The sequence below is a fragment of the Cydia splendana genome, chromosome 1 (genome assembly GCF_910591565.1).
Source record: "Cydia splendana chromosome 1, ilCydSple1.2, whole genome shotgun sequence".
Lineage (NCBI taxonomy): Eukaryota > Metazoa > Arthropoda > Insecta > Lepidoptera > Tortricidae > Cydia > Cydia splendana.
In genome coordinates, this window is record NC_085960.1 from 13,974,151 (window position 1) to 13,999,770 (window position 25,620).

Consider the following 25,620-nt stretch of genomic DNA (forward strand, 5'->3'; position numbering starts at 1 on the left):
GTCGTACTAAATGCCACATATCTAACGTAGTAATACTTTATAGAAAAACTTTTATGTTGGTTAAAATAATTTATGTTTTACTCGTAAATAGACATTATCGTCGAAATAAAAATGTCTTCAAAACGTAGGTCGGTCGCAACTTTTATGTAAATTCACATTAGGTACATTACTTTCATGTCAAACACATTTAAAAATAACAATGGATAAGGGTGCTTAATCGAAGTACTTATTGCCATTCATTATTTAAATTTCTTATATTTCATTTAAGAAATCGATTTCACGAAACAGTATATACCTACCAAAATCTTATACTCCATTTTTCAGGTCAGTACCTACCTACATGGGTGTTCCATAACACTAAATGTCGCTTTTCAAGAGAAGGTTCTTTTCTTACGAGTAGGCTGTACCTACACTACTTACTCAAACTGAACAAAATTTATTTAGCGACTTTCAAAAATAACGTTTTGATTTTGGTATCGTCTTGGGTCGTCCCATTCATTTTTCGTCTAGTTATTAAATTAGTCCTATTCTGCTTTTGCCACTCATTTTACATTCGTCACAATCGTCGGTGGCTTTCAAAGTAGAATGAGTGACGAAAGCAGAATAGGACTAATTTAAGAACTTGACGAAAAACGAATGGGACGACCCAAGACGATACCTTGATTTTAAGTATTTTTTTTTAAAGTTTATTCAAAGACACAATGTACAGTAACGCTCCGTGATTGTTACGCCATATAGGGTTCTAGTTAAATTGGACTTTCCATAGCTTGAGTATGGAACTACCAATTTAGCTAGAAGTATAAATGGCATAACAATCGCGGAGCGTGATGGTACAACTAGCGTAGGTACATTGAAAACTCTATAAAAAAAATATTAAAAAGAGAAAATCCATAGATTTCATAATTTTTAAACGTTGTTGACCAACGTTTGAGGAGTAACTACAATCTATGTTTGAATTATTTGTGGCTTTTTTAAGCATTACAATAAGATATATTTTTCCGCACTTTCCTATAGAAACGTCTCCCTGTTAGGAATGACATGGTCGCAGGCAGAGTGCTGCCGTCAGCGCCCGTGCGGTACCTAAGCATCACAACTAGAGAAGGTAAATAGATACATTTCTGGACACACCTGCAGGAACATTTATCTGTCGCGCATGACATGGTCGTAGGAGGAGTGCTGCCATCAGCGCCCGTGCGGCTCCTTTCTATAAGCATTACAACTAGAGAAGGTAAGTACATGAGTTTCTGGACACACCTGCAGGAACATTTCCCCGTCGGGCATGACATGGTCGTAGGCGGAGTGCTCGCGCCTGTGCCCGTGCAGCTCCTCCTTGTCCTTGTGCATCACAACTGCAACAAAATAATTATTATCTTAATTTGATACCTACTATAGGTGTATACATATTTAAATTTAAGTTTTAGTCCGACACTTAAGTGGAAGCAATTTGTGGAGTGTATGTCTGGCCTTCTTTCCGCACTTTTGTGTCCTATTTTGCATTTTTTCATTGGTTTTTAGAAAAACAGCTGAATTTACAACAAAACTGCCAATGAATTGTTAGGGAAATTAGCCGTATTCAGTGGATCTCAGTGGGTTTAACTATGGAACTGTCAAATAGAACATAGAAAAATATATTATATTAAAGTATATAGAATATGTCATACTCAATAATGAATGAAGGCATCAATAGGACGAAGAAATAAAGTAACAAATTTCGGATTTACAATAAAATTTCATAAGTTGTAGCTAAAAACTTTATAAGTATAGACGGTCAAGCAAATCTTGTCAGTAAAAAAAGGCGCGAAATTCAAATTTTCTATGGGACGATATCCCTTCGCGCCTACATTTTTCAAATTTGCCGCCTTTTTCTACTGACAAGATCTGCTTGACCAAGTATATCTATCTAACAAAATAAAACTAAAAACCGTTTTATGAATAGTAAATTCATAAAACGGTTCCAACTTGTGTAATATTTGGTTCAGATATAAGGTATGTTATTCTTACTAGTACCTACATTAAATAAACGAGTAATGTATCAAGGTATATTTACTGACTTTCAGATATTTATATATTCAGGTAGTTCAAGAGTTCTCGAAACAAATGCGTCGGATAAGGAATTTTTGGTCAATATAGACCAATAATAAAATATTATTACGGACAAATACGTCAAAAGGAAAACAAAAAAATCAGTTAAGTATATATTTTATATACGGCCAAACATACATAAAATACCAAGAAACGATAATGCCTTTGAAAAACTTATAACGATAACGATTACAGCGTAAATAATATTTTATAACGCCATTATTCCTTTGAAATAGCCGCTCCTGTTTTAATTAGGAGTTACGGTCGCCTGCGCACTTTAGAACATACGTACGTACCTAAACATACATACATGGCTAATAAATATATACGAAAAGTACTAAGGTTCTAACACCTGCCCTTTTGCAATCCGCGATTATTATTCCAAGCTCGTATTTCTTAACCAGGTGTCACCATAATGTCAACTTTAATTCCTTCAAGTAAGGTTGTATTTTAATTACAAGTGAGCTCACGATAAAGTCCTGTGTGGATTGCTGCGTATTCAGTCGTGTTTTTAATTTGCGATTTTTAACGGTTATTCTTTGATAAGTATCTGGTTCCGACTTTGATGGAATTTTAAGCAGTTTATAAAAACTGATATCAGTTATTACTTATAAACTTTCAACTATGTATATTTATGCAAAATATTAATATAAAAAATATTAGCGCGAATACAAAAAATTTTCAATGTTAGTAGGTATGTAATAAAAATTTACCCTCAATAATTCTTGAACTGTTATTAAGCCCCATTTTCAGTAGAGTAATAGTAAGTACTTACCTATTTAATTTACCTGCTCTTAAGACCGATAATATAACATAACTAACGACCCGCCCGGCTTCGCACGGGTTAACAAATTATACACTTAAACCTTTCTCAAGAATCACTCTATTGATAGGTGAAAACCGCATGAAAATCCGTTCTGTAGTTTTTGAGTTTGTCGCGAACATACAAACACACAAACAGACAGCGGCGGGGGACTTTGTTTTATAAGGTGTAGTGATAATATGAGTAGGTAACTAAATGCAAAACCCTACGTTTTACAAATGCAAAAGTCTGTACTGTAATACCTTAAGATAAGATCTAATTTGTAACACAAGCGCACAGCATCCCGGCTAGAGATGCGATTTGTCGCGCCGAGGCCACGCCCCATTTAGTGCCTATAATAATAAACATATATTGCTGGGGGACAGCGAAGGGATGGAATAGAAGGGTGGAACAATAAATATGACAAATCACGACTGTTAGTAGGATATGCTATAGCCAATATATAACGTCTACAATAATAAGAAGACATCAGTAATGGAACACTGGGGTTGAAGTTGATTCAATGTTAAAAACGAGATCGTAGGGATCTTTATTATTATTAAACTCTGATAGGTTAGTATAGGTAAGCAATGTTTAGGTATAAGTTGTACCTATACTATTATATCAACTGGCACTGTAGAATTTATGAACAAAATCATTATTTGGCTGTTTGTTGTAAAAAACAATAGGTAGGTTTAACTACGTAATTATCTTTGCTCTTAAGTACTGATTTGTCAAGTCAAGACTTTACTTAGTTATCTAACTTAACTTGAAATCGGTTAAATTGAAAAATTTACAACGTTTTTAAATTAGCGTAAAATGCGGTGATGCTACAGTAGCATCTATCTAGTAAAAACGCAAATATGAAAAAGCACTGTTGCCGACTGGCTGGCGTGCGACCTATTTTTTTATACTGTTAATTTGTATACTTTTTGAAGGATTGCTTGTCGATGGGCAGTCTGCCTGTCACCGCCTAACTATTAAAATCTTGTGTTGTGTCTTAAATAAATTATTTACAATATTTGTATAATATCTGCGTGTTTGCATTATATCATCAATTCATCATACAGTCCACTCCATTAGGTATCAAGCACAATAAACATTCTGACTTGTTGACGTCAGTACTTACTAACCATAGCCACCACTAATTTTAACTTTAACCGGTTCACTACCTAGGTATTGTTAAAACATATCTAATTAACAGTAACTGATCTAGACAAGTCATACTATTATAATATAACCCCTTCTTAAGTGTGCCATAGTCGGGTCAGGTTATAATTATAATTAACCGAACGAAATAACCACCTTCACGACTAGCTGTGCTGTCAAACGTTGTGAATATAATTGTATGTATGAATGTAATGTATGATAAATTGAAATAGTTACACGTTTTGACTGGCCCTAATTAATGAACAAAGAAAGTGGCGCTTGTAGAGTAGATACGACTAGAGACCAAATATTGTATACGTTGGTAATTTAGTTATCTACGCAATATTAAAGAGAACAATAATTTATTTTAATACTGTATTATTTTGCTATGGTAATATAAAATGTAAGTACATAATAATAACTCGCTCCCAAATATTATCATTATCAATTTGATCTCTTGCCCAATTTTGAAGCATAGTTTCATTGATTTTACTAACTTATTAAAATAATGCTACTCGTGTGCTTTTGCAACTAAAAATGTGTCGAAGCATATTTTTATAATATTACGAAATACACATCTCAATCGCTTCTATATTTTAAGAATAATATAACAACGACGGGCATTAAGGGTGGTCTATCGACGAACTATTTTCAACCTATTTCCAAGGTCTCATAATTCATATAAAGGCTTTGGCAACAAACAAACAGACAAACAGTTATTTATGTGCTGCCGGTCGTTATGGCCCGGGCAATTACCTCACGTGGGATACGCCATGTGGCCTCATTAGGGCTCGGAGAAGGTCGGCATTTCGCCTATCGATACAAACTGTTGATATTTTTTATCGATAGGATTTCTACGAGCTCGTGTTGTGAGTAGGGTAAGTATTTATTTATTACATAAATAAACATTTAAATGCATTTAATTATAATTGCAGCAACAATTGGTTGTATAATTGCATTTTTTTTTTATAAATTGACGAGCAAGGTTCTTGTCAGTGGAGCAGTTTCTCAATGCATTAACATCTTTCTTATTGTTTCTTTGCTCATTATTATTCTTATAATTATGTCTTAACTAATGTACCTACTTAAGAATATTAGTAAACAGAGGGAATATTTATACCAACGTTAAAATAGGATCATAGCGCTGAAATTGAATTATGTATCTATTGTAGGTTATTTCTTAGAGAGGAATAATTTCAAATTGACATGAAAAACTTGTTTACTACAGGAAGTTTTTATTTTATTGATTAAAATAACTAAGGTTACAATCTTTATTAATAATAAGATAAGTAATCACGCGCTTCAAATATTCACATATGAAGTGAATACTTTAATGCTCCTTTTAACAATCCAAAGCAAAATCGTAAAATAATTCCCACTCTAAAAATCCGTGAGTTATTGTTTTCGCGCCATCTCGATAAGCCAATCGATTGTTGTATCGATAAGCAGCCATCGACAATCGATCGTATCGATAATGTCCACAGATACGTCACTATTTGAACGCGCTGGTTTTATCACCCTTTATAATCGTCATTGCTCCCTTCCAGCATGTACTTAATTTTGCAGTTAATTGAATATTGAATTATTCTTTTTCCAAGTTACCATCGTTTTGAAGTCAAAATTATGAATTACCTTTTAACTTACCATATTAGTTTCCTTAATATGGTAGGGAAAACTTATGGTATACATCACGACAGTAGTCTACAAACACAACATATATGTCATAAAATAAACTAAAATATATACAAACATAATATTGAAATACCTACTCTTAAATAGACAAAGGATTCCACACTATTTAAGATTGCAACGTAATTTTACTTATTGCAAATCTTTCATTTTATTAATTAACTTCGTGATTTAGTCTTAAGATGGGGCTCTGGCCTATTCTGGTATGTAATTGCCTAATTATAATGAATAGAATCATTTCAATAACAATTTATACAATATTTCAATCGAAATCGGCATAATGGCTATCCATCAAACATGTAGCCATGCATAGCATCACAGCATAAATAAAATTAGCAAATATTAATAATTAATAGGTAACAACGATTAATTAGGTACAGCGATTCTCGGAATCAGCTGTCGCATGACTAAGTACGGTTAGCAATTAAAATTCAAATGACAGTTTAGTGTCATGCGAAGTTTTTAGGGTCGATTTGGTGCGCCGCTTGCGGATGTTAAGGATGTTTTCCAATCCTACCAGTCGGCCTCTCAATGCAATGGCAATGCAAAGGTATTTACATACATATGTTCTCATTTTCACATCAAATGTAAATTTCGAATACCACTTCTGATACTTTTATGTTTTTATTCGTGTATCTTTCAAAATTAGATAGTACAGTCTAAAACATAAATATCATAATTGGCTATAGCACGCTTTCTCATTAAACGTATAATGCATTATTCGTGACAAAGGTAAGGGGCGGCTACGCGCTGTCGCGCCAGGTTATGTCACTTGTCGTGTCTTGACGTGACAAAGGGTTGATTAGTCGCTTTACTTATTTTGAATTAACGCTTTTTGTTTCAACGTGACAATAATTCAATAGGTATAACGTGTCAGTGAGGTTCAGTCGAAGAATTTAATTTCCTACCCATTTTGTACTTTGTCACATTGACAATAGTATGAGGTCTCTAGTGACTTTCATATTGATTGTCACTGTGAAAAAGAACGAAATGGGTCGGAAATTAAATTTTTTGACTGTACCTTGTGTAGCTTAGATATGATTCTCGGGTGTAATACTCTATCTTCCTCTATGACAGTTCATTTTTATATGGAATCGCTGACACGTTAAATGTTTGTAAACATTCATTTATTTAGGAATGTAACATAATTGAAGTAATAAAAGCTCGGTGGTTTTTTCATATATTTTTAAATTAAATCCAACCATATAATAATATTGGACTCGAGAGGCATACGGCCTGATTCGAACTTTAAGATACGTCAAAAATTTGCTAAAGATAGGTACGATAAGTTTTTGTTTGAAGAAACGTCACTTTTGACACTGACATATCCGATCCAAATCGTATCTTTAGCAAATTTTTGACGTATCTTAAAGTTCAAATCAGGCCGATAGTCTCGTATGATCACTTGATTACCTTATCAGTGATATCGTTAATTTCGCTTTTGTAAGTGTACATTCGTGTTCTACACAAATACGTTACTTAATATATATTATGTCTGAGATTAATGACATGCCTATAGTTGTGATCTATACACGCTGTAATTCTTAAACAGTCTACAAAGCCCTCCTAAAAAAGAACTAAACACCTAATAATTCGCTCTAGTTTGTATAATTAACCAACAACAGTATCTAAATCTGCCCCAACCCCCGTCACGGTGGCTGGAGGCGCGTGCCATATGCGGGACGGTTGCAACATCTGCGCGTACGCACCATATTCGTTTTTAATTGCGCTGACCGTGCGACCAGGAGCCATATTGTTTTAGATAGGCAACTGTCATTAGGGCAATACCCCAGATCAAGAGAAGTACGCCTTGGCGGTACCTAAAGAACATAACTCTTTTGAAGCTGCGAGAATATGTTTTTGGGGTATATTATTAGTCAATAAAGGAGTTATTGTAGTCAGCTGCCGACCTATATGAGATCGATTTGCGTATTCTATACAATCTATACCAAAGCGCACGAAAACAATACGTTAGATATTTACAGAAATTGAAAAAATTTAAAAATGCTGAGGTGGTCCGATTTTGTTGCACCCGAGTGTATGAGGCTTAAATTGAACTTCGTTTTTAAACTAAGTTAAACCTGTATAGTGTATACTGTAGGGTCTGTAGGTAAGCAATCAGTCAGTAGGTAATCAATCAGGCGATATCTAGATATGATAAATAGCTCAGTTATATAATAGTTATTTGTGGAGAGCCTTTGAGACATAAAGTACCCTCAACACGTGGCTTAATTTCTCCTTCGTGACCAAACGCCTTTAGGATCAGGTTAAACTAAACTATAACACAATTATGACACGACGCGAGCACGACACTTTAAAATTAAAAATCGCCTGACTTTGTTTAACACTTACCATGACTTATTATTCCTTAACACGGAGCTTAGAAATCAGGTCAGTTTATTGTTTTATGTGGGTGTATCTCTTATATCCACGTTTAGATAGAAGAAGAATATTATCAATTGGAAGAATATAATGAGTCGACATGTATTGTGTGTTCTTGATGATGACAGTTAATGATTTTGTATATGATAAATATCTTCATGTTGGGGGCTTTATTAGTATAATAGTTATAACGTTATTAACCAAAAATGATTAGAAAAATGTAATTATGAAGAGACATGAGTAAACAAAATCAAATTTAATTTATTTTCGGGAAACTAAGAAAATACGCCTCGCTATACCTACGCTAGTGAAGTTTAGACCTCACAAATAGAAAATACAAGCCATTAATAGTGCCACTTCATTAATTATGAGAGTAAATATATGTATTTGTCTAGGTAAACAAATTTTAAAAAAGCTTACCAAAAAAATCCTGTAATTCCACATGGAGCCTCAAATTATCAGATCTTGAAGTTAGTACATAATTTACATGGGATCACCCTCGGAAAAAATACATTGTTATTGCACAGCGCGCGCGTTAATAGTTTTATTGTATATAACCAAATATAACATAACATACATAAAATTATAATATGACAAGGAACTGAAATCCTTTTTGTATAGTTGCTGGACTTAAGGAGCCTTTAGCGACTGGATGAGTATGTACTTAATTAAAACCTTTACGATCGGACATCACACGGTGGTCCTTCATTAAGTGAGCATTTCCATGCTAGTGGTAAAAATTTGCACCATTTTTAGAATTGAACAAAAAACTTAATGAACTTAATGGTTTGGCGGCGGGCGCCTAGACTAGCTGCACTGAGCTGCACCTTTGTAATATTAATATTAATAGGATTATGAAAACGTTGACACAGTACATGTTCATTCGTTTTTGAATTTGCTGTAAAAACTCTAGTTAGTAAAGTAAAAAAGTAAAAAGTCATTTATTGTCGCAAAACATACAATAACAGAAAAAAAAACAAACAAAGAAAAAGAAAAAACGAGTAGGTTCGGATAGCTGTCGTGTCGTTATCAGAAAGTAAGAGCCGCAACCAACAACTGCTTGGATTCCTTATTATAAAATACCTAATGTAGAATAACATAATTATCAAAATCCGGGTACGGAACTATGCACCGAGCTTCACTTACAGTTAAAAATAGACTTTTTGGACATTCTGTGGGAAAATATGAGAAAACGAACTGTTAAAATAGGAAATTAAATTAACTACATACTAATATTTTGATTAATAACCGCTGGCAAAGAGCACTAACATTGTACGTAGATATGTGTACTTGCAAAGTTGCGAAATAATAGTTTTCAAAAATGGAGCTGTTTATTTTTGAAATTCCTCTGTACTCTGGAGACCGATCTGGCTCATTTGAATAATTCGAAACGTTTACAAAATTGTAATTTTAAATTTAGAATAAAGGTTCCTATAACTCTTCGGGATTCCCACAGGGAGCGTTGACAGCCAATGATTTAAAACCTCTTTGCTCCTTAGATGCTAATACGGACTTTGGTTATATCGCCATCCTTTTCTGACCTATCTATTATTGTGAACTTGGAGTATATCTGTGCTTCTCGTATGAATCGTAAAATAACTTTGAATATTGAGACATCTTAGTTCACTGGTGATTTATTCAAGGCGGCGAGAAATTTTATCGATTTGTTTACTTTAAAAATTAGTGGTAAGTATAGTCATCGAATCATGTCTACATACCGCGTGATATAATAATGTATATTTGAACACGGTGTTCGATTTGATTGTCGGCGTCTCCGTTTGTATGACTTTGACTCTTTATTATTTTATTATGGTAATATAATAAAATGGATAAAGTAGTAACATGGACCTATAATGAGGTTGTTTTACTCTTATTATGCACAATAAGTACCGCCGAGTGGCGTTATTTGGAATTAAATAAGATATATATCTATTTTAATAACAGAAAATAAGCTATTTGCAGAAAAATACTTCAGTGTTACCTAGAATCAAAAAAGTTTATGGCGCTATAATGGTAGCAAAAGAATCATTTGGAAATCTGCTTGATAAAATAAGTGACGTTCTAATTGCAACAGTAATGCGGCAAGGACAATACCGTTATTAAAGAAATTGACAGTGGCATTTGACATAACAGTGACATATGACGCTGCAAAAGTAACGGCGCAGCAGTAACGTTTTTGCAGTCGCAATCCAAGTATAACCTATACACAGTCATCAACTGATCTACAGTGCGGTAATCTCTAAATTGAAGTTTTCATAGCTTATTAAACACTGTATTTAAGCCTTAATGAACCAAAGATGACAGTCATACTCGAGCCACAAAGCCTTATATTTCACATAAAACTCATCGTTACAGCATTTAAACTCGATTAAAAATAAATACATTAAGTTAAACAATACGATAAACATTTCGAGCGGCCATTAAAAAGTTACTCGTGGTAAAATCAAACATTTCGACCAGGTTTCAATTTAAAACTCAAATATTGGTCCAAGTCATGTACGTGATAGGTACAGAGGAGTACAGTAAATGAAGCTTTGAGAACATGATCGGAACTATATATTATTTCATTTTAAGCTCTATAAATATTCACATAGGTATACAATCATTACAATAAAAGACAAAATACCGATAACATTTTGACAGATGTCATGGCATCGCAGTAGTAAATAAGCTTTGTATCAAAAAAATTGTTTTTTGATACCTTCATGCTTTTATCGCTGACTGGTATGTACCTACTTTTCTTTCAACACTCAAGTAGGTAATACTCATCGAGACAATTCTAACAAACCCAAACACAATGAGGTTGAAGCGTTATTTTATCACAGAGTTCCTAAGGCTATCTCCGGTCTCCATCATCAGATTAGCTACTTGGTACCATAATATTGCATTCAATCTAACTTTCAAGAACGTATGTATGTGAAGTTTCAGCTCCATCGAATAATGGGGAGTGCGTTTAATTTAGCTTGATCTGCGGGCTCAGCACGGTTCCATTTTTATCGACTATCACTATGCGCGTCCCTTTCGCACTTACATACTTGTTAGAACGTGACAGGCATGGTGACAAGGGATAAAAACGCGACCGTGCTAAGCCGCCTGGTATATACAGACAACGGGACAGACAGGCGAAACTAAATAAAAGCTTGTAAAAAATAATTTGATACTTATTTATTTTTCTATGCACATCATATTTTAAGTTAGCAAATATGCAAATATTGGTATTCATCCTCATCTACACATGTTTAGACATGACAAGTCACTAGTCAATATACCTCACATATTACAAATTTAATAATTATTTTGTTCTAACCCAATTCGTGGCCAGCAGTATCTTCTCTTACCCAATCTCTATGGCAAAGATCCAAAAGAATGCAATGTTGATGCAATAATAGTACTGTTTATTATTCTTTATATTTATAGACTATAGATAAGTTTTATCAGCTTATTATATCCGTTATATATTGTTATCTCAATATATGTTTCAGGTTTTCTCCTTCTTACTACAGAAAATCCTACAAACTCGCTGCCGCCTTTCCCTTCGGCCATCTGCTCAGAGATTGCGTCGGCCATTTAATTGATACCCGCTGCGCCGGAGTGGGCAAAGAGACGGTCGTTAGCTTATCATCGCGCTGATTTCACACCCGGAGCAGGCGGCTTATATGACCTTGGGTTGCCTCGGGGTAGCATGGTCAAGTGGTGCCTTATGGTAGAAATATTTTGGCTATATGCACCCTGCTTAGTCAATGTATGTATCAACCCCTTAGTTTCAGGAAAAAAACTAAAATATTCCATTGATTTTTCAATCCCGGTGTTCTGAGGAGCATTTTTTTATTTTATGTTTTACTTATTTATTAAAATTTAAATATTTTAACGCACCGAATTTAACACTTACTTGAATTGAAGAATTTGTATGTCCACGATTATGCTATTAAAGGCTAGTTCCGTGTCAATTCGCATATATTATTCATATTCATTGTATGAGTGAAATGGTTCGAGGTGTGATTTTAAATAATTTTGAGTTATTTCTTTTCCTTAGTTGTACTTAACGACAGCATGTAAACCAACACTACCCATGAGAGTACATTGGGTCACAACTCACGAAGAAAAAGGAACAACGCAACCTTTGGCTTGAACTCAAAAACATGAGTTACCCGCCCGCCCAGATTTCTTGGAATTCTGCTACTGTTGAAGAATGTTGCTAGAGTACTCTACTGAATTCATCCCAAATAACATCTTTTTATCTTTTTGTGTCCAAAAATGAAGAATATTCGGGGCGTAGCCTCTGGTCGTGAAATATAGAATAAATGTATAAGTGTCCCACAGTTGTTAAAAAAAAAATAAGTATGACACCTTAAATTTGCGTAAATGTATAAGTACTCTAGAAAAAGGTTTCCGTTGCCAAATGTTTGAAGATTATTGAGCTAGACGAACTGAAGTTTCATTTTGTAGATTTATATACTAGAAAGAAATTAACAAAGTTAGTTCCTTTGGGACTTAGATCACGAAAATGTGATACATTGCAATAATATAATTTGCTTTTACAATGAAATACATAAGTAGTAGGTAGGTATAAAACAACAGCAAAAACGACTTCTGCAATGTTGCTATAAATCTTTTATAACTTATTGTCCGCAGAGTAACAATAAATAATGTAATTTACCCTTCAATAAAGCTATTTTTAACAGCAGATGCAAGTCTTGGTCATATGCGTATGATGAGAACGTTATGCATTTTATTGTCTTAGTGGATCGCTTACCAACACCTTGGTGACATCAAAATTTCCTTGTTTGTCTCGACTTAACCAATTTATCATGGTAGTAAATAAAGTTGTCGTCATGGCAAGTCTGGGTAATAAACATGCTTAGAGAACAGCAAGTCTATAGTTAACCTTTTATGAATAAATATCCTTTTATAAAATAATATAGATTCGATTTATTCCGAATGCATATATACACAATATATCTATACATTCAATTCAAGGTACAGTATTTTTTCCACACCTGGTTTTTAAAAATAAACAATTTATTTACATGTAATTAATTTTATGCAGTAATCTCTTATTTCATCAAACAATCCAAAAGTCGATTAATACGAGTCGTTGATGAATAACTATCACGCCTAAGCCTTAGGTGATGAAACTGATGAAATTCAATCGCGACGGCCATATTTTAACCACGCATTAAAACGGAACGTAAAACAAACTGTAAGAGGCTGGGGAGGTTGTATCAATTGTAGGGATCTTTGGCAGGGACACACAGGTATGGTGATTGCTAAGCTAAGCTATAAAAAAAGTAAAAAATATTATCAATCATTATTAATTCAGCCGAATACAACTTACACTATGTTACACTAAGACTCAACCTAACACTAAGAGCTACCTTCATTTTCACAATAAATGGTCCAGCTAAGAATAAACCTAAGCTAATTCGGCATAGGTATATGTAATACTAACACAATGGGATCACTGTTATCTTGAAATAAATAAATAATTGAAAATTGAATATACGTCAAATACGAGTTTACACAAACAGACGTAAATTTGAAGAATAATATTTGTTGGGGTATAATTTATGGAAAAAAGGTCAATATGTTAGTCAGGTCCCAAAAAGGCCAGTAGCACAGGACATTGTTAGATAATCGTTCAAACTCTGAATCCCAACCGTCAGGCGCGAAATGAGAATAAGTTTTGGCGGGGCCATCACATAAATCAGAACACTGGTTCCACACTGGTGTAGCTCAATTAAAATACACCTATCAGATGTACACCTTACGGTAGGCGTTGCTTTTTACTTTTAAGAGATAAACCGACCTTTTTAAATGCCTTTGTCAACTAACTTTTATTTTTAGACTGTCTCATTACGGGTTCGATTCTATTGAAGTTGTTTATAGGGGCATGTGTTTCCAATACTAGGATGATGATCGAAGAATACGAGTATGGTATGCCTATTGTCTTAAAGCCTATAAGATGGAAAAACGTCTGATCCTGATTGAGGAAACCATCGGATGAAACCAGCGCATGACGCTTTTCGTCGACGATGATGACGGTGACGATGAAGGATAGAGCATTTAAGATCTCGTAATTCATTGAATTGAAGTGTAAATTAGATTAGTTGTACCTAATGACAGTCATTAATAACGTCAATTCTGATCAAGTTTAAAGTAATTACTTCTTTGTTTTTTAAAGTTTATATTTGTAAGAAGAAAGAAATATAATTCATTAATTTATGATCTTTAGCTAAATTACAGAAAGAAGTTGCGTAAAATAATAATAATTTAAGAGTGGGCACTTTAGTATTTTACCAATGACCAAATATCGATACCATTTTATCTAACAAAACGGCACAGGCCCAATTCAAAATTCACAGCTATAGAATAACAGCAATTAAATCTCGATTCGGTTTCGGTAATCATCAGCAATTAACCGATTCGTTTATCGATTCATGGCGATACAGTTACGGACGCTCGTGCGCCCAATCGATTACAATCGGAACTGAACCGATTTAACGATTCGTAATCGGTAATAATGTGAGACCGATGGTCTTTTACGAGTTTTGGGGTTAACGTCTCGCAAACAATAAGCAAAAGATGCTAATAAAGATGAGATAATTAATTGAAAAACAGCAGGTGTATGAAAGAGGTCGTTATCCACATGATAAAAAAAAACAACCGTCACTTTTTACACCGCGCGATTGAAAGTGACAGATATTCTCATAGTCGTATCCGTACTGATTATTTAATTTTTTACGTATTATAACATACCTAAGTATGAGATATAAATCTGTTATAATATGCGTAACTTACCAATTGTGTGTAAACAAAAATTAACGAACATATATTATTTGTAACCAAATCTACATCAAAGCATGTTATGAGTTATGTATATATGATTTATAGATGGAACGATATTTCGCTAAGATTATAGATAGTTTAATACCAAAGTCATTCAGTTCAAAGATAAACTTATGATTGTAGATCTCATCAAGCATAAACCGTACATAAATAATGTACAGTCCAGTGCAAGATTTAAACACGGGCGCGGAGGCGATTTACGATTTGCTCGCAAGCAATCAATGAGCGTGATATTTTGACGTTTCATTAAACGGCCGACATCTTCATATCTCGCCGGAGGTTATTTATGTAGTCGACTGTACCCTCGGGCAGGCTTCGTACTGGGCTCGGTATGTCTTTATTGTTTATTCTTGTGAGCTACTTATTATAGGGATTGTGTCGCCGTCTTTGTGCAGTTGTAAGTAAAGTACAAACTATAAGAAGTTTGTTTATAATATACTTAGGAGGGTTTGCCTTGAGCAAACTAATTGACGAGTTAATACATAATATTAATTAAATGATTCAATTATTTTAATGTGAATAGATGTTACTCGTAGAAGTGCTATAAAATCATAACTGGGCTATGTGAAATAAACGGTTTAAAATTTTTAAAGGCCCCTTGTAAATATATTATAATTGAAGTTAAAATTTATCATGTGGCCGACTTGCAATATAAAATAATACGTTGTTGTTATTATGATATATATATGTCTAGAAAGTGTTTATCGGTCAGTAATTTAAAAATTTAGAAATTTATAAACACTTTCAGGTACCTATAGTGAAATAGAAACTAAATTAAAATAAGTACTCAGTCGCTAAACTTGAAATATGTATTAGTTATAAAGGATGTTATATGTTTATCAGCTTTTGATGAGAAGTAGTATATTTGACATAGGTATGAACATTGGTCAATAGTGGGGTTAAAGTTGAAGAAGTTCACTTATGGGTAGCAATAAAATTGTATGTAACACTAATCCGCCTACGACAGTATAAAAGGGAATAAATGATGTTTCCAGCCCTAAGTCAACTCATCAAAGTCTTATAAAGAAAGCTATAAATACAACTCGTTCAAAAAACTAGAATAGCTTGGTAAGTAAATCCAATCAATCTTGTAAACATGGCCGCAAATCAAACCGCGAACTATATCTAGGGGCGAAATGCAAATACCGCTAACGATGAAATAGCGATTACGGGCTTTTTCCTTCGATGTTTACTTATAATCGAGGTATTTATGATATGGAATCATTTCGTTTTTAAATTACTACCGTTTGGTGGGCGGAATGGTATGTAATTATTTTTTGGTTTGGGTGCAGTTTCAAAAATAAAAACAAATTTTGTCTCAAATTACGTACGCTCTGTAAGGACTGTGAGGCTCTGTCATTGGCCAACGCCAAAAAACTTATTGGCAAGGTAAAAATACTTTACAGATAAAACAGGTATAGGTAACGTTATGAATATTCTAAATATTTATTTAGAATTCTCCCTGAAATAAAAAACGTGTTTAAAATTATCTGTAGGTAATCCTCAAGTTATAGGAAAATAATTCCCGTTAGCTGTCAGCCAAAATCCAAAGTTGACAGCGTCGTCCTGCTATTAGCATAATAAGGCTATCGGCACAGTGTAGATGCGCGCTTTGACTCGCTAAGGTAAATCTAAAGGAAACCCCGAGACAGGCCGACGAGGGTGTAAATACTGCTCCTTTCTCGTCTTGCTCTTCTCCAATCGGGTCGGTTTTTTGTCGAGACTTTCGGCGTAGGCCCTCGACGCGTGTGTACAGCCGGCATAAGCATTGTATTATGTTTACTGATATAATTATGTTGCTGACCGTAGGTACGTACATATAACCCTTAAAATACATACTTACATATTTGTATATCTCGACTTGACGCAAAACACAAGTGTATTTTTTTTACAGGCCATAAACACCTATTTCTGCCATTTAAAGTAGAGCAGAACAAACAGAATGCTACATAATGATGGTTTACACGTGCAATTATCACGTCCGTGCATCGCGCTGACAATTATATGAAATAATCGTAATCGGCCGCCCTTCCGGTTTCGACCCGTTGCCAGTGTAGGGTATCGATGTCACGAGGGATTCAAACTTTATAAATAGTTAGGGGTTCAGTACACAAGGGCACTGTTTTACTTCCTTGTAAGGCCTAGCGGTAATTTTTTAGGTCATATCGTAATAAAAATAGTCCATACCATATCACCCATACTGAGTGCTGAATTATTGATCTTCTTGGCACTCCGCTAAAGGGGCCCACTGATTACCAGTTCGCCGGACGATACAACCTTTCAATTGTTCGGAACTATCACCTTTTGCGTTTAAGTGACAGGATGATATCGTCTGGCGAACTGATAATCTGTGGGCCCCTTAAGGTAACTGCTTCTTAGTTATAAAGCCTGAATAATAAACCAGCATTTATTTTAATTTAAATCAAACAGGTTGTTACAGTACAGTGTGTTACACTTTTTTAAATCCTTACCACATTGTAAAACGTGTATTATTTGAATTATTTCGAAGTTTTTATTTCCTTATTTTTAATAATGCATCTTTGCACCTGTTCCATATCTATAAGTCATATTTGCACGAGCATCGAATTATTAATCGTGTTTCGACTACTTGTCTGCTTCTCATTTCATCTTGTTATTTAAAAAACAACCTTATTCCGACTAATATAGCGTTTTTAATTAAAGCTAACGGAAATACAAGATATGAGTTGTACAAAGTAAGCCGATTTACAGATAATACGACTTACTTGTAATTAAAATAACGGACTGTTGAAATTGGAAAAAGGTGTAGGTATGTTATCGTCATTTGATACGTGCTCAAAGGGCAAAAGTAAGATGCATTAATTATGCCCATGTTCCCTTTGAGTGGTATAGATTAGTTAGGTAGGTACCTACCTATTAAGTTAGCCGATTAGTATTTATGGTCTGCACAATGCGCAAACAAAAAAGTATAGAAGACACGAGGAATGTCGTTAAATTGACGTTTAGGGATACCAATAAGATATGTTTTTAAATAAGGTTTTAGGGTTCCGTACCCCAAAGGGTAAAACGGGACCCTATTACTAAGACTTCGCTGTCCGTCCGTCCGTCCGTCCGTCCGTCCGTCCGTCCGTCCGTCCGTCCGTCTGTCACCAGGCTGTATCTCACGAACCGTGATAGCTAGATAGTTGAAATTTTCACAGATGATGTATTTCTGTTGCCGCTATAACAACAAATACTAAAAACAGAATAAAATAAAGATTTAAATGGGGCTCCCATACAACAAACGTGATTTTTGACCAAAGTTAAGCAACGTCGGGAGTGGTCAGTACTTGGATGGGTGACCGTTTTTTTTTTGTTTTTTTTTTCGTTTTTTTTTTTTTTTGCATTATGGTACGGAACCCTTCGTGCGCGAGTCCGACTCGCACTTGCCCGGTTTTTTTGTTTAATCCTGTAATTTAATTTTTAGATTACATTGAAAAATATAGGATTTTATTCGAAAAAAAAATTACATAGTAAAATTTTATTTTTCATATTTTTCGAATTATTTATATGAACCCGTATAAATTAAATATCAGAAATGAATTTAGCATCCGTGATTTACCTGAAAATGATAACAAACTTGAGCACATAGCAAAACTTTATTTTTTAGAAATTTCGGGGGGCACCCCCCTTAAGTCAAAACTTTGCATCAAAAATTCGACAGGCTCCCCTTCCTAAATCAATCTGTGAGTCAAAAGGAGCAACTCTGCAAAAGGAAATTCCATTATCATCATTTGCCGTATATCACACTTTTTTTGTCGTGAACACCACGTAAACCACTAACCACGGAACACCACTAAAAAACTCTAAAAAGGTAAAATGCTCAAAATACCCGTGAGTGAGTATTTTAAGTCGAAACACGCTCGACATGTTTCACTCCGTAGCTCCTGATGACACTCGTTAAGGAGTGAAACATGTCGAGCGTTATTCGATTTAAAATACGTGAGTGACCCGTTCTTATCACTACAACTTATAAAACAAAGTCCCCCGCCGTGTCTATCTGTTTTTGTGTTTGTATGTTCGCAATAAACTCAGAAAATACTGAACGGAATTTCATGTGGTTTTCACCTATCAATAAAGTGATTCTAGAGGAATGTTTAGGTATAATTTGTTAACCCGTGCGAAGCCGGGACGGGTCGCTAGTACTGTATATGTTCATGTGACAAACATTATAATTTCTTCATCAGACGTTAAGGAAAATGCATCTGTTAGATCGATATCAACTAATATCAACTGTGATCGGTTAAGACAAAGTTCATATTTGTGTTTTCCTTCCTCAATGTCGCGATGCTAAAAAAGCTAGGGACATACAATTATGATTATGAAAGTGATAATTAATGAGTAATTGTGTAGGTACTTTTTCTAATTTCTCAAGTGTCCGTTGACGGAGGCGTTGTAAATATTAATAATTGGCAAGTCCTAAGGGTTAAAGCTTTTATTCCGTAAATAGGAGGCCTATTTCTGCCAGCCTCAGAATGGATAGTTTCGTTTGAGAATTTTGCCCTATACAATTATGTGTGAACAGAATAGGTAAATACATGAAAAAAGTACATCAGCATACTTAATACTTACGGTACTACTGTGATAGTACCACTTAAATTGAGTATATGTTTAGTTTACAAATTTTCTATTCATTTATTAAGGGTCACATAACAATAATCCTCAACTGAACGCAAGATATGTAGCAGGCACAGATTGGTTAAAGATAGCCCAAGATAGAGATAAATGGAGAAAGTGTCAGGAGGCGTTTACCCAAAAGGAATCCACATTAGATTAAGTTAAAAATAATTTATTTAAATGTACCTATTATATGTAATGTAATGTGGAAATAAAAAGCTAGTTTATTATTATTTATTCCCAGTATTCCTCACTGGACTGTTACCCTCCAAATATGTGTCTACAAAATAATAACAAGATTTACATAGGTATTTTTTTAGATTATAAAAAATATTTTTAAGAAGAAGAAATACAAACTTAAATACTATACTACCGTGAATATAGCCAACTTTGCCCGCTTTTTTCGAAAAAACACGAATTTCTCAAAAAAAAAAATATGACATCGTATGACTTTTTTTTGCTCAGCACGTCCATTGTAATCAACCGCGTCAGTTTACTTGAAGAAATTTTTTTAAAATCCTGTTTTTACCCATTTATTTGGCGTTTTAGAGGGCGGGCAAAGATATCCGGGGTTGTAGCCAACATTGCCCACGTCAATTTGGTGCTGAAATACAGCTCTTATGATGATGATGTCTAAGAATCACAAAAAGTTTTTGGGAAATCCTACCATTCCCTGTTAATAACTTATCGATAAGTATGTAAACTTTTGAATAAATCGGGTGGGCAATGTTGCCTACCCGTTTTTGCCCTTTTCCATACAAGACTCACCTAAGCATTTTACAAAACTAGGGTTGTCACTTTTGTTACATTAGTTTAATGGCCTAAAATATGAGTTTTGCTGTATTTTTCATGCGTAAAAGGGATAAAACATCTAAATAAAGGATAATAAGACCAATCAAATACAGTATATAATAAACTTACTTTAGTGTACAAACATAACCTTTTTTTACTTGCGAAGTTGGGTAAATTTGTCAAAAGTGACAACCCTAAGCCGTTTTTGGTGGTGGGCAATGTTGGCATCCATAGGTCTGTAAATTACCGGATTACATTGCCCACCACCAAAACTTTTGTGTGTTTAGGGCTTTTTAGATTAAACCTCAATGGACATAATCTATGCTTCATGTTTTATAACTGAAACCCGGAAATATTTGTCAAAGGGTTCTTAATTTTTTTCTACATGCATTCATTTTTTAACAATTTTTTGCCCGCCGAAATATACCCTATATTTGACAACTCGCTGAAAATTCCCAAGTCAAGTTGTGCACATGTTTGGTGTATAGTTTGGTCACAAATTTAACCTATTTTCTGCTAAAAATAGCAGGGTGGCCATAAGTACTTTAAATTTTTCTACATTAACGAATTTGCTTAAAATTGTCGTTTTGGGCAAAGTTTCCCCTGGTGGCAAAGATGGCTATATTCACGGTATACCCTTAAGTCACTGCTAAAATATGACGTAACTAGTTATAAAATACGAGTGTCATGATAGCGATGTTCTCTGTTACATTAGAATGGAATGTCGATTACAGTCAACATTGTCTGAAAACACGTCGTTAGTATGAAACGAATGCGTCGAGAGATCCTTTTTGTCACCTCGTTTGCTGTATATTTATTAACGCTGTATAAGGTGCAACGAGAATTAATATGTCTTCATAAAATATGACGGTTGCAACCGGTAATCCGATTTCAATAGTCAGTCTATGGATGCATGTCCTGCCTATTCAAGCACCTTTATTGTCCGAATTTCACTTGGTAACCATTTTTCGCGACTTGGACAACTAACTTTAGGCAAAATTTCATTATGCCAACGTTTTACTTGGTCGTATTATTGTTTATTAGATTATTGTTGTAATATAACACTTTGATTACATTTCATTTGACAAGTCATACAATTAGGCTAATTTTACGATTACTAACAGAAATGATGATACTACGGCAGCGATTATATAATAAGATGATCAACGAGTACTTTAAGGGTTGCAGCGAGTTACGTCAGTAAACTGTAAAAATATGGGTGTACAAAATAAATCATCTCAAAAAATATGTCCCATAACTCTTATGTCAGTGAATTAAGAACTATGGGACATATTTTTCATTAAGTTGCCTACACCCATATTTTATACAGTTTACTGTACCTACTAGGTAGGTAAGTAAATGAAACTTTTAAAATATAAAAATGACATGTGAGGGTAGAATAACGTCAGTATACCGTAACAATTATGAAGTACCTACCTATGCGCAGTTATCTCGATTTTACGTAGTAATTACTAATTTCTCTAAATAGTTAAGTTTTTGGCGTAAATATACCCTAGAAGTAGAGTCGTTATACATAAATATTATGTTACAAGTTTATGTTGAAACCTATCAAGACTTACAGCATTTCCTGAAATGCCAATCCCCAATAAGGGGTCATCCATTAATTACATCACACGTTTAGGGGGAGGGAGGGGGTCAAGAAAATGTGACATATTGTGACAACTTTGTGACGTCACTTTTAACTTCATCAGTAACCGAAAATTTATTTAAATTATTTTATTCGCTATACAGTTAAATAACAAGTTTTTGAAACGATAATCGTTTTTATTAGTTTAATTTTATTTCTTAGTCAGTGTTGGGTTATAAAAATACTAATATTTCTTTTGTCAAAAATATTTTGATCAAATATTAAATAAATAATTGCCGATTTCGTTGAAGAAATGTGACGTCACACCAGGGGGGAGGGGTTTGCCAAAAGTGACCAAGTGTGACAAGGAGGGGGGGAGGGGTCAAAAAACCTAGAAATTCGTGTGACGTAATTAATGGATGACCCCTAACTGATTGTAATGTATTAATACATATAAGTCAGGTATATATTACAGTAAGTATACAATTATCATCGTGTATGCATTTGCAGTACTACAGTATACATGTAAGCAGTTGACACATACGTTTGCTACATATATGTAGAAATAATGCTGATCCCTAAAAAAATGTTCACATACGCGATTGAGAATTAATTATTAATGCTATGAACGAATTGATTTATTTTCTCATACGCCTAGTTTTATTCCCAATTATAGGTAATGCATCCACCCAACCAGCACATAAACATTATTTATCAAGTAAGTAAATAAACATAATTTTGATTTATTATTAAGTAGATCTTTTTTTACTTCAGATTTATGACCAATTTAATTAATAAGTGAAATTGCCTCAATATTTAATAAATGCTTGCTTCGCGATGTTTTTTTTTGATGCGACACTCCACGTCGGCATTCCACCTAATCAATAACCCACAAACTCAAAAAACACACTTAAAATAATTAACCACACAATCTCTCATCGGCCCGCGTTAAAACACCGGGCAATCTGAATAAATCTCCGCTTCCACATTTCTCTCGCATTATTAAACGAGAAAACGAGCAAAAAGGAACACAAGTATAAAAAGGAACACGACGAGAACTCACGAACTCGACCGATATTGGTGACAAAATGTTTTTACGCCTCAACCGCGACATTGTTCTTTTGTTCTTCGTTGTTTTGTATTTTAGGGTTTTTTAATTAAGTTTTAATTTTTATCTCGGAGCTCCCGTTTGATCATGTAGGTTTTAAGAAGGACGGGAAACTCTCAGTTTTAATTGTAACAATGTGATTTATTTGCATAAGACTGTCGTGTCTGGTTTTGTTAAACAGCACCAAATCTTTAGGGCTCATCTTGTGACGGCTTAAACGGATTGATTAAAATAAACTGTGTGTCTTTTAGGCATTAATAAGACTGCTGAGTTCAATATTTTGACCATTAACTTTTGCTTTTTCGGATGTCTTTTAATAAAACCATAAAGATTTGTACCGCAAGTATTCCTACGTATGGCACTTAAGCTTGTAGTCGTGAACATATATATCCATAAAGGCGTGTCCGTGCAACGCCGGGGTCGTTTCACCGGCTATCGGTGACAATGTCCAGGCTACCTGTTAAATATGGACTCTTAAGCGATAGGATACACGAACTTTTAGAACCGACTACAGTTGTATAAATACAAATGAACTACTTAACCTGGTGTTGAAGAAAAACCGAGACCGGACAAGTGCGAGTCGGACTCGCCCACCGAAGGTTCCGTACTTTTTAGTATTTGTTGTTATAGCGGCAACAGAAATACATCATCTGTGATAATTTCAACTGCCTAGCTATCACGGTTCATGATATACAGCCTGGTGACAGACGGACGGACGGACAGCGGAGTCTTAGTAATAGGGTCCCGTTTTTACCCTTTGGGTACGGAACCCTAAAAATTGAAATTGAAATTATGTATAGGTATGTATAGGTATCATTTTAGTACAGTATGACTAGTACACACTAGTCATACTGTACTAAAATGAAATTTCTGATTGATGCGGGGTTATTTAGTGCGGGGGTGTGTACAAGTTTTGTATATTTTTTATGAGTTATTTTATATTATATAAAAACTGCAATTAAATTGCTTTATCCTGAAGAAAGGCCAGGTCAAGAGCACCCTTAACCGGCGAGCGTGTATGCGGAATGTTATGAAAGTGAAGGAAGCGAAAGAGGTATGCCAGGATCGTAGCAAGTGGAAATCCGTGGTCTCTGCCTACCCCTCCGGGAAATAGGCGTGATTATATGTATGTATGTATGTATCTGAAAATATACATGAAATTAAATTTTATATTGTTCTCTGCTCATCTAGCAACATTAAAATGCTTATAATTTAGAATAATTTTATTTCGCTATCATGGACAGGTTCGTTTTTAAGGTTCCGTATTTGGAAAATGACAATTGAAACCCTACTAAGCTTTAGCTGTCTGTGTGTCTCTTAGCGTGATATCTTAAAAATGGTAAAAGGTCACATTTTTTAGAATCTGTATTTTCTAATGTAACGTTAAAAATAAAATTAAGTTAATATTTAAAGATTTCATGCATGCGTCGAACCGTTATAGTTAGACAATAATAAAAAATGTATTTAGCTATAGTAATAAATATAACATGAATCTGAAATTCCGTAAACTGTGTCGTATCGTGGCATCCCTAAGTCTGCAGCAGAATGTCTCACTCATCCCGGCGGGTCATAAATCGGGGCTCATTTGAATGTCGATTGTGATCGACGACGCGCGCGCCGCTTTATAACTCACGGCCCAAACGAGTCGTTCGTACTCCCTACCTAAATGTATGCTGCATTTTGTATGTGTTACAATAATTTTGTTTATTTAGTATGCGTTCAGTTTCGAAAAAAATCGATTTAAAATTAGCAGATATGAAAAATCTTGTGTCTGTGTCTGTTTACTCTCAAATACAATTTGTATCCAAGTGCCTTTGACGCTGAAGGATTTGCCCGACATTGGCTGAATTTAGGGGTGCACCCAAATTTATTTGCAAAATGGAGTAACAAGTAGACATGAAATATTTTTTTATAATTTTTCAGATACATCTCGTTACTCTAATAATGTATCAAACAGAAATATGGAGCTGTGCTCCTGGTACGTTTCAAGATTCAAAGTCTGGATCTGCATCCATCAAGATTTTAGGAGTTCCCTCAGTTCATGAAATCAATCATCTTGCTTTTAAGCAAGGTTTTTAAGAATTTTTTTAAAGGTTTTACTTGTCGTTGAAGAATTCCGTTATGGTCTTCATCAGCAATTCCACTTCATCAGATGGCACTCTTTTGTATGCAAATGCTTAGTTTGTAAATAAAAATACAAATTTGATGACTATACTTCTAAAACAAGTTTAAATTAAGTGCATAGTAAACCGAAGAATGAATGAAAAAATGAAGTTTGGATATAAACCTATATTAGATTTTTTTAAGTAGTCCTGAGAGCGGGTCCATATAGACCAGGTACTTACTTACTCTTTAGAAAATAGATTTAATATAAGCGAATCGTCTTACTAGAATCTGTTCCGATGTCACCGTAATGTGTCGAATACGGAATTAAATTAAATCCTAAATAAAACATGTCAGCGATAAGCGAGTGAGAACCGAGTGTCCCAATTAAAGCGGTTTTTAATGTGTTTCCAATCATTTAAATGTGTTTCAAATAATTTAAAT

The 25,620-nt window shown here is 34.4% G+C and overlaps 1 protein-coding gene across 2 annotated transcripts in view; it reads right to left on the reverse strand.

Moving 5' to 3' along the window:
- LOC134795282 (aryl hydrocarbon receptor) overlaps positions 1 to 25,620 on the reverse strand; it is a 137,138-nt gene that overhangs the window by 10,696 nt on the left and 100,822 nt on the right. For both annotated transcript variants that reach the window (XM_063767080.1, XM_063767089.1), the window contains one exon: positions 1,255 to 1,349. In XM_063767080.1, the coding sequence (XP_063623150.1) occupies positions 1,255 to 1,344 (90 nt within the window). In that variant the 5' untranslated portion in view covers positions 1,345 to 1,349. The remainder of the gene's footprint in view (positions 1 to 1,254; positions 1,350 to 25,620) is intronic.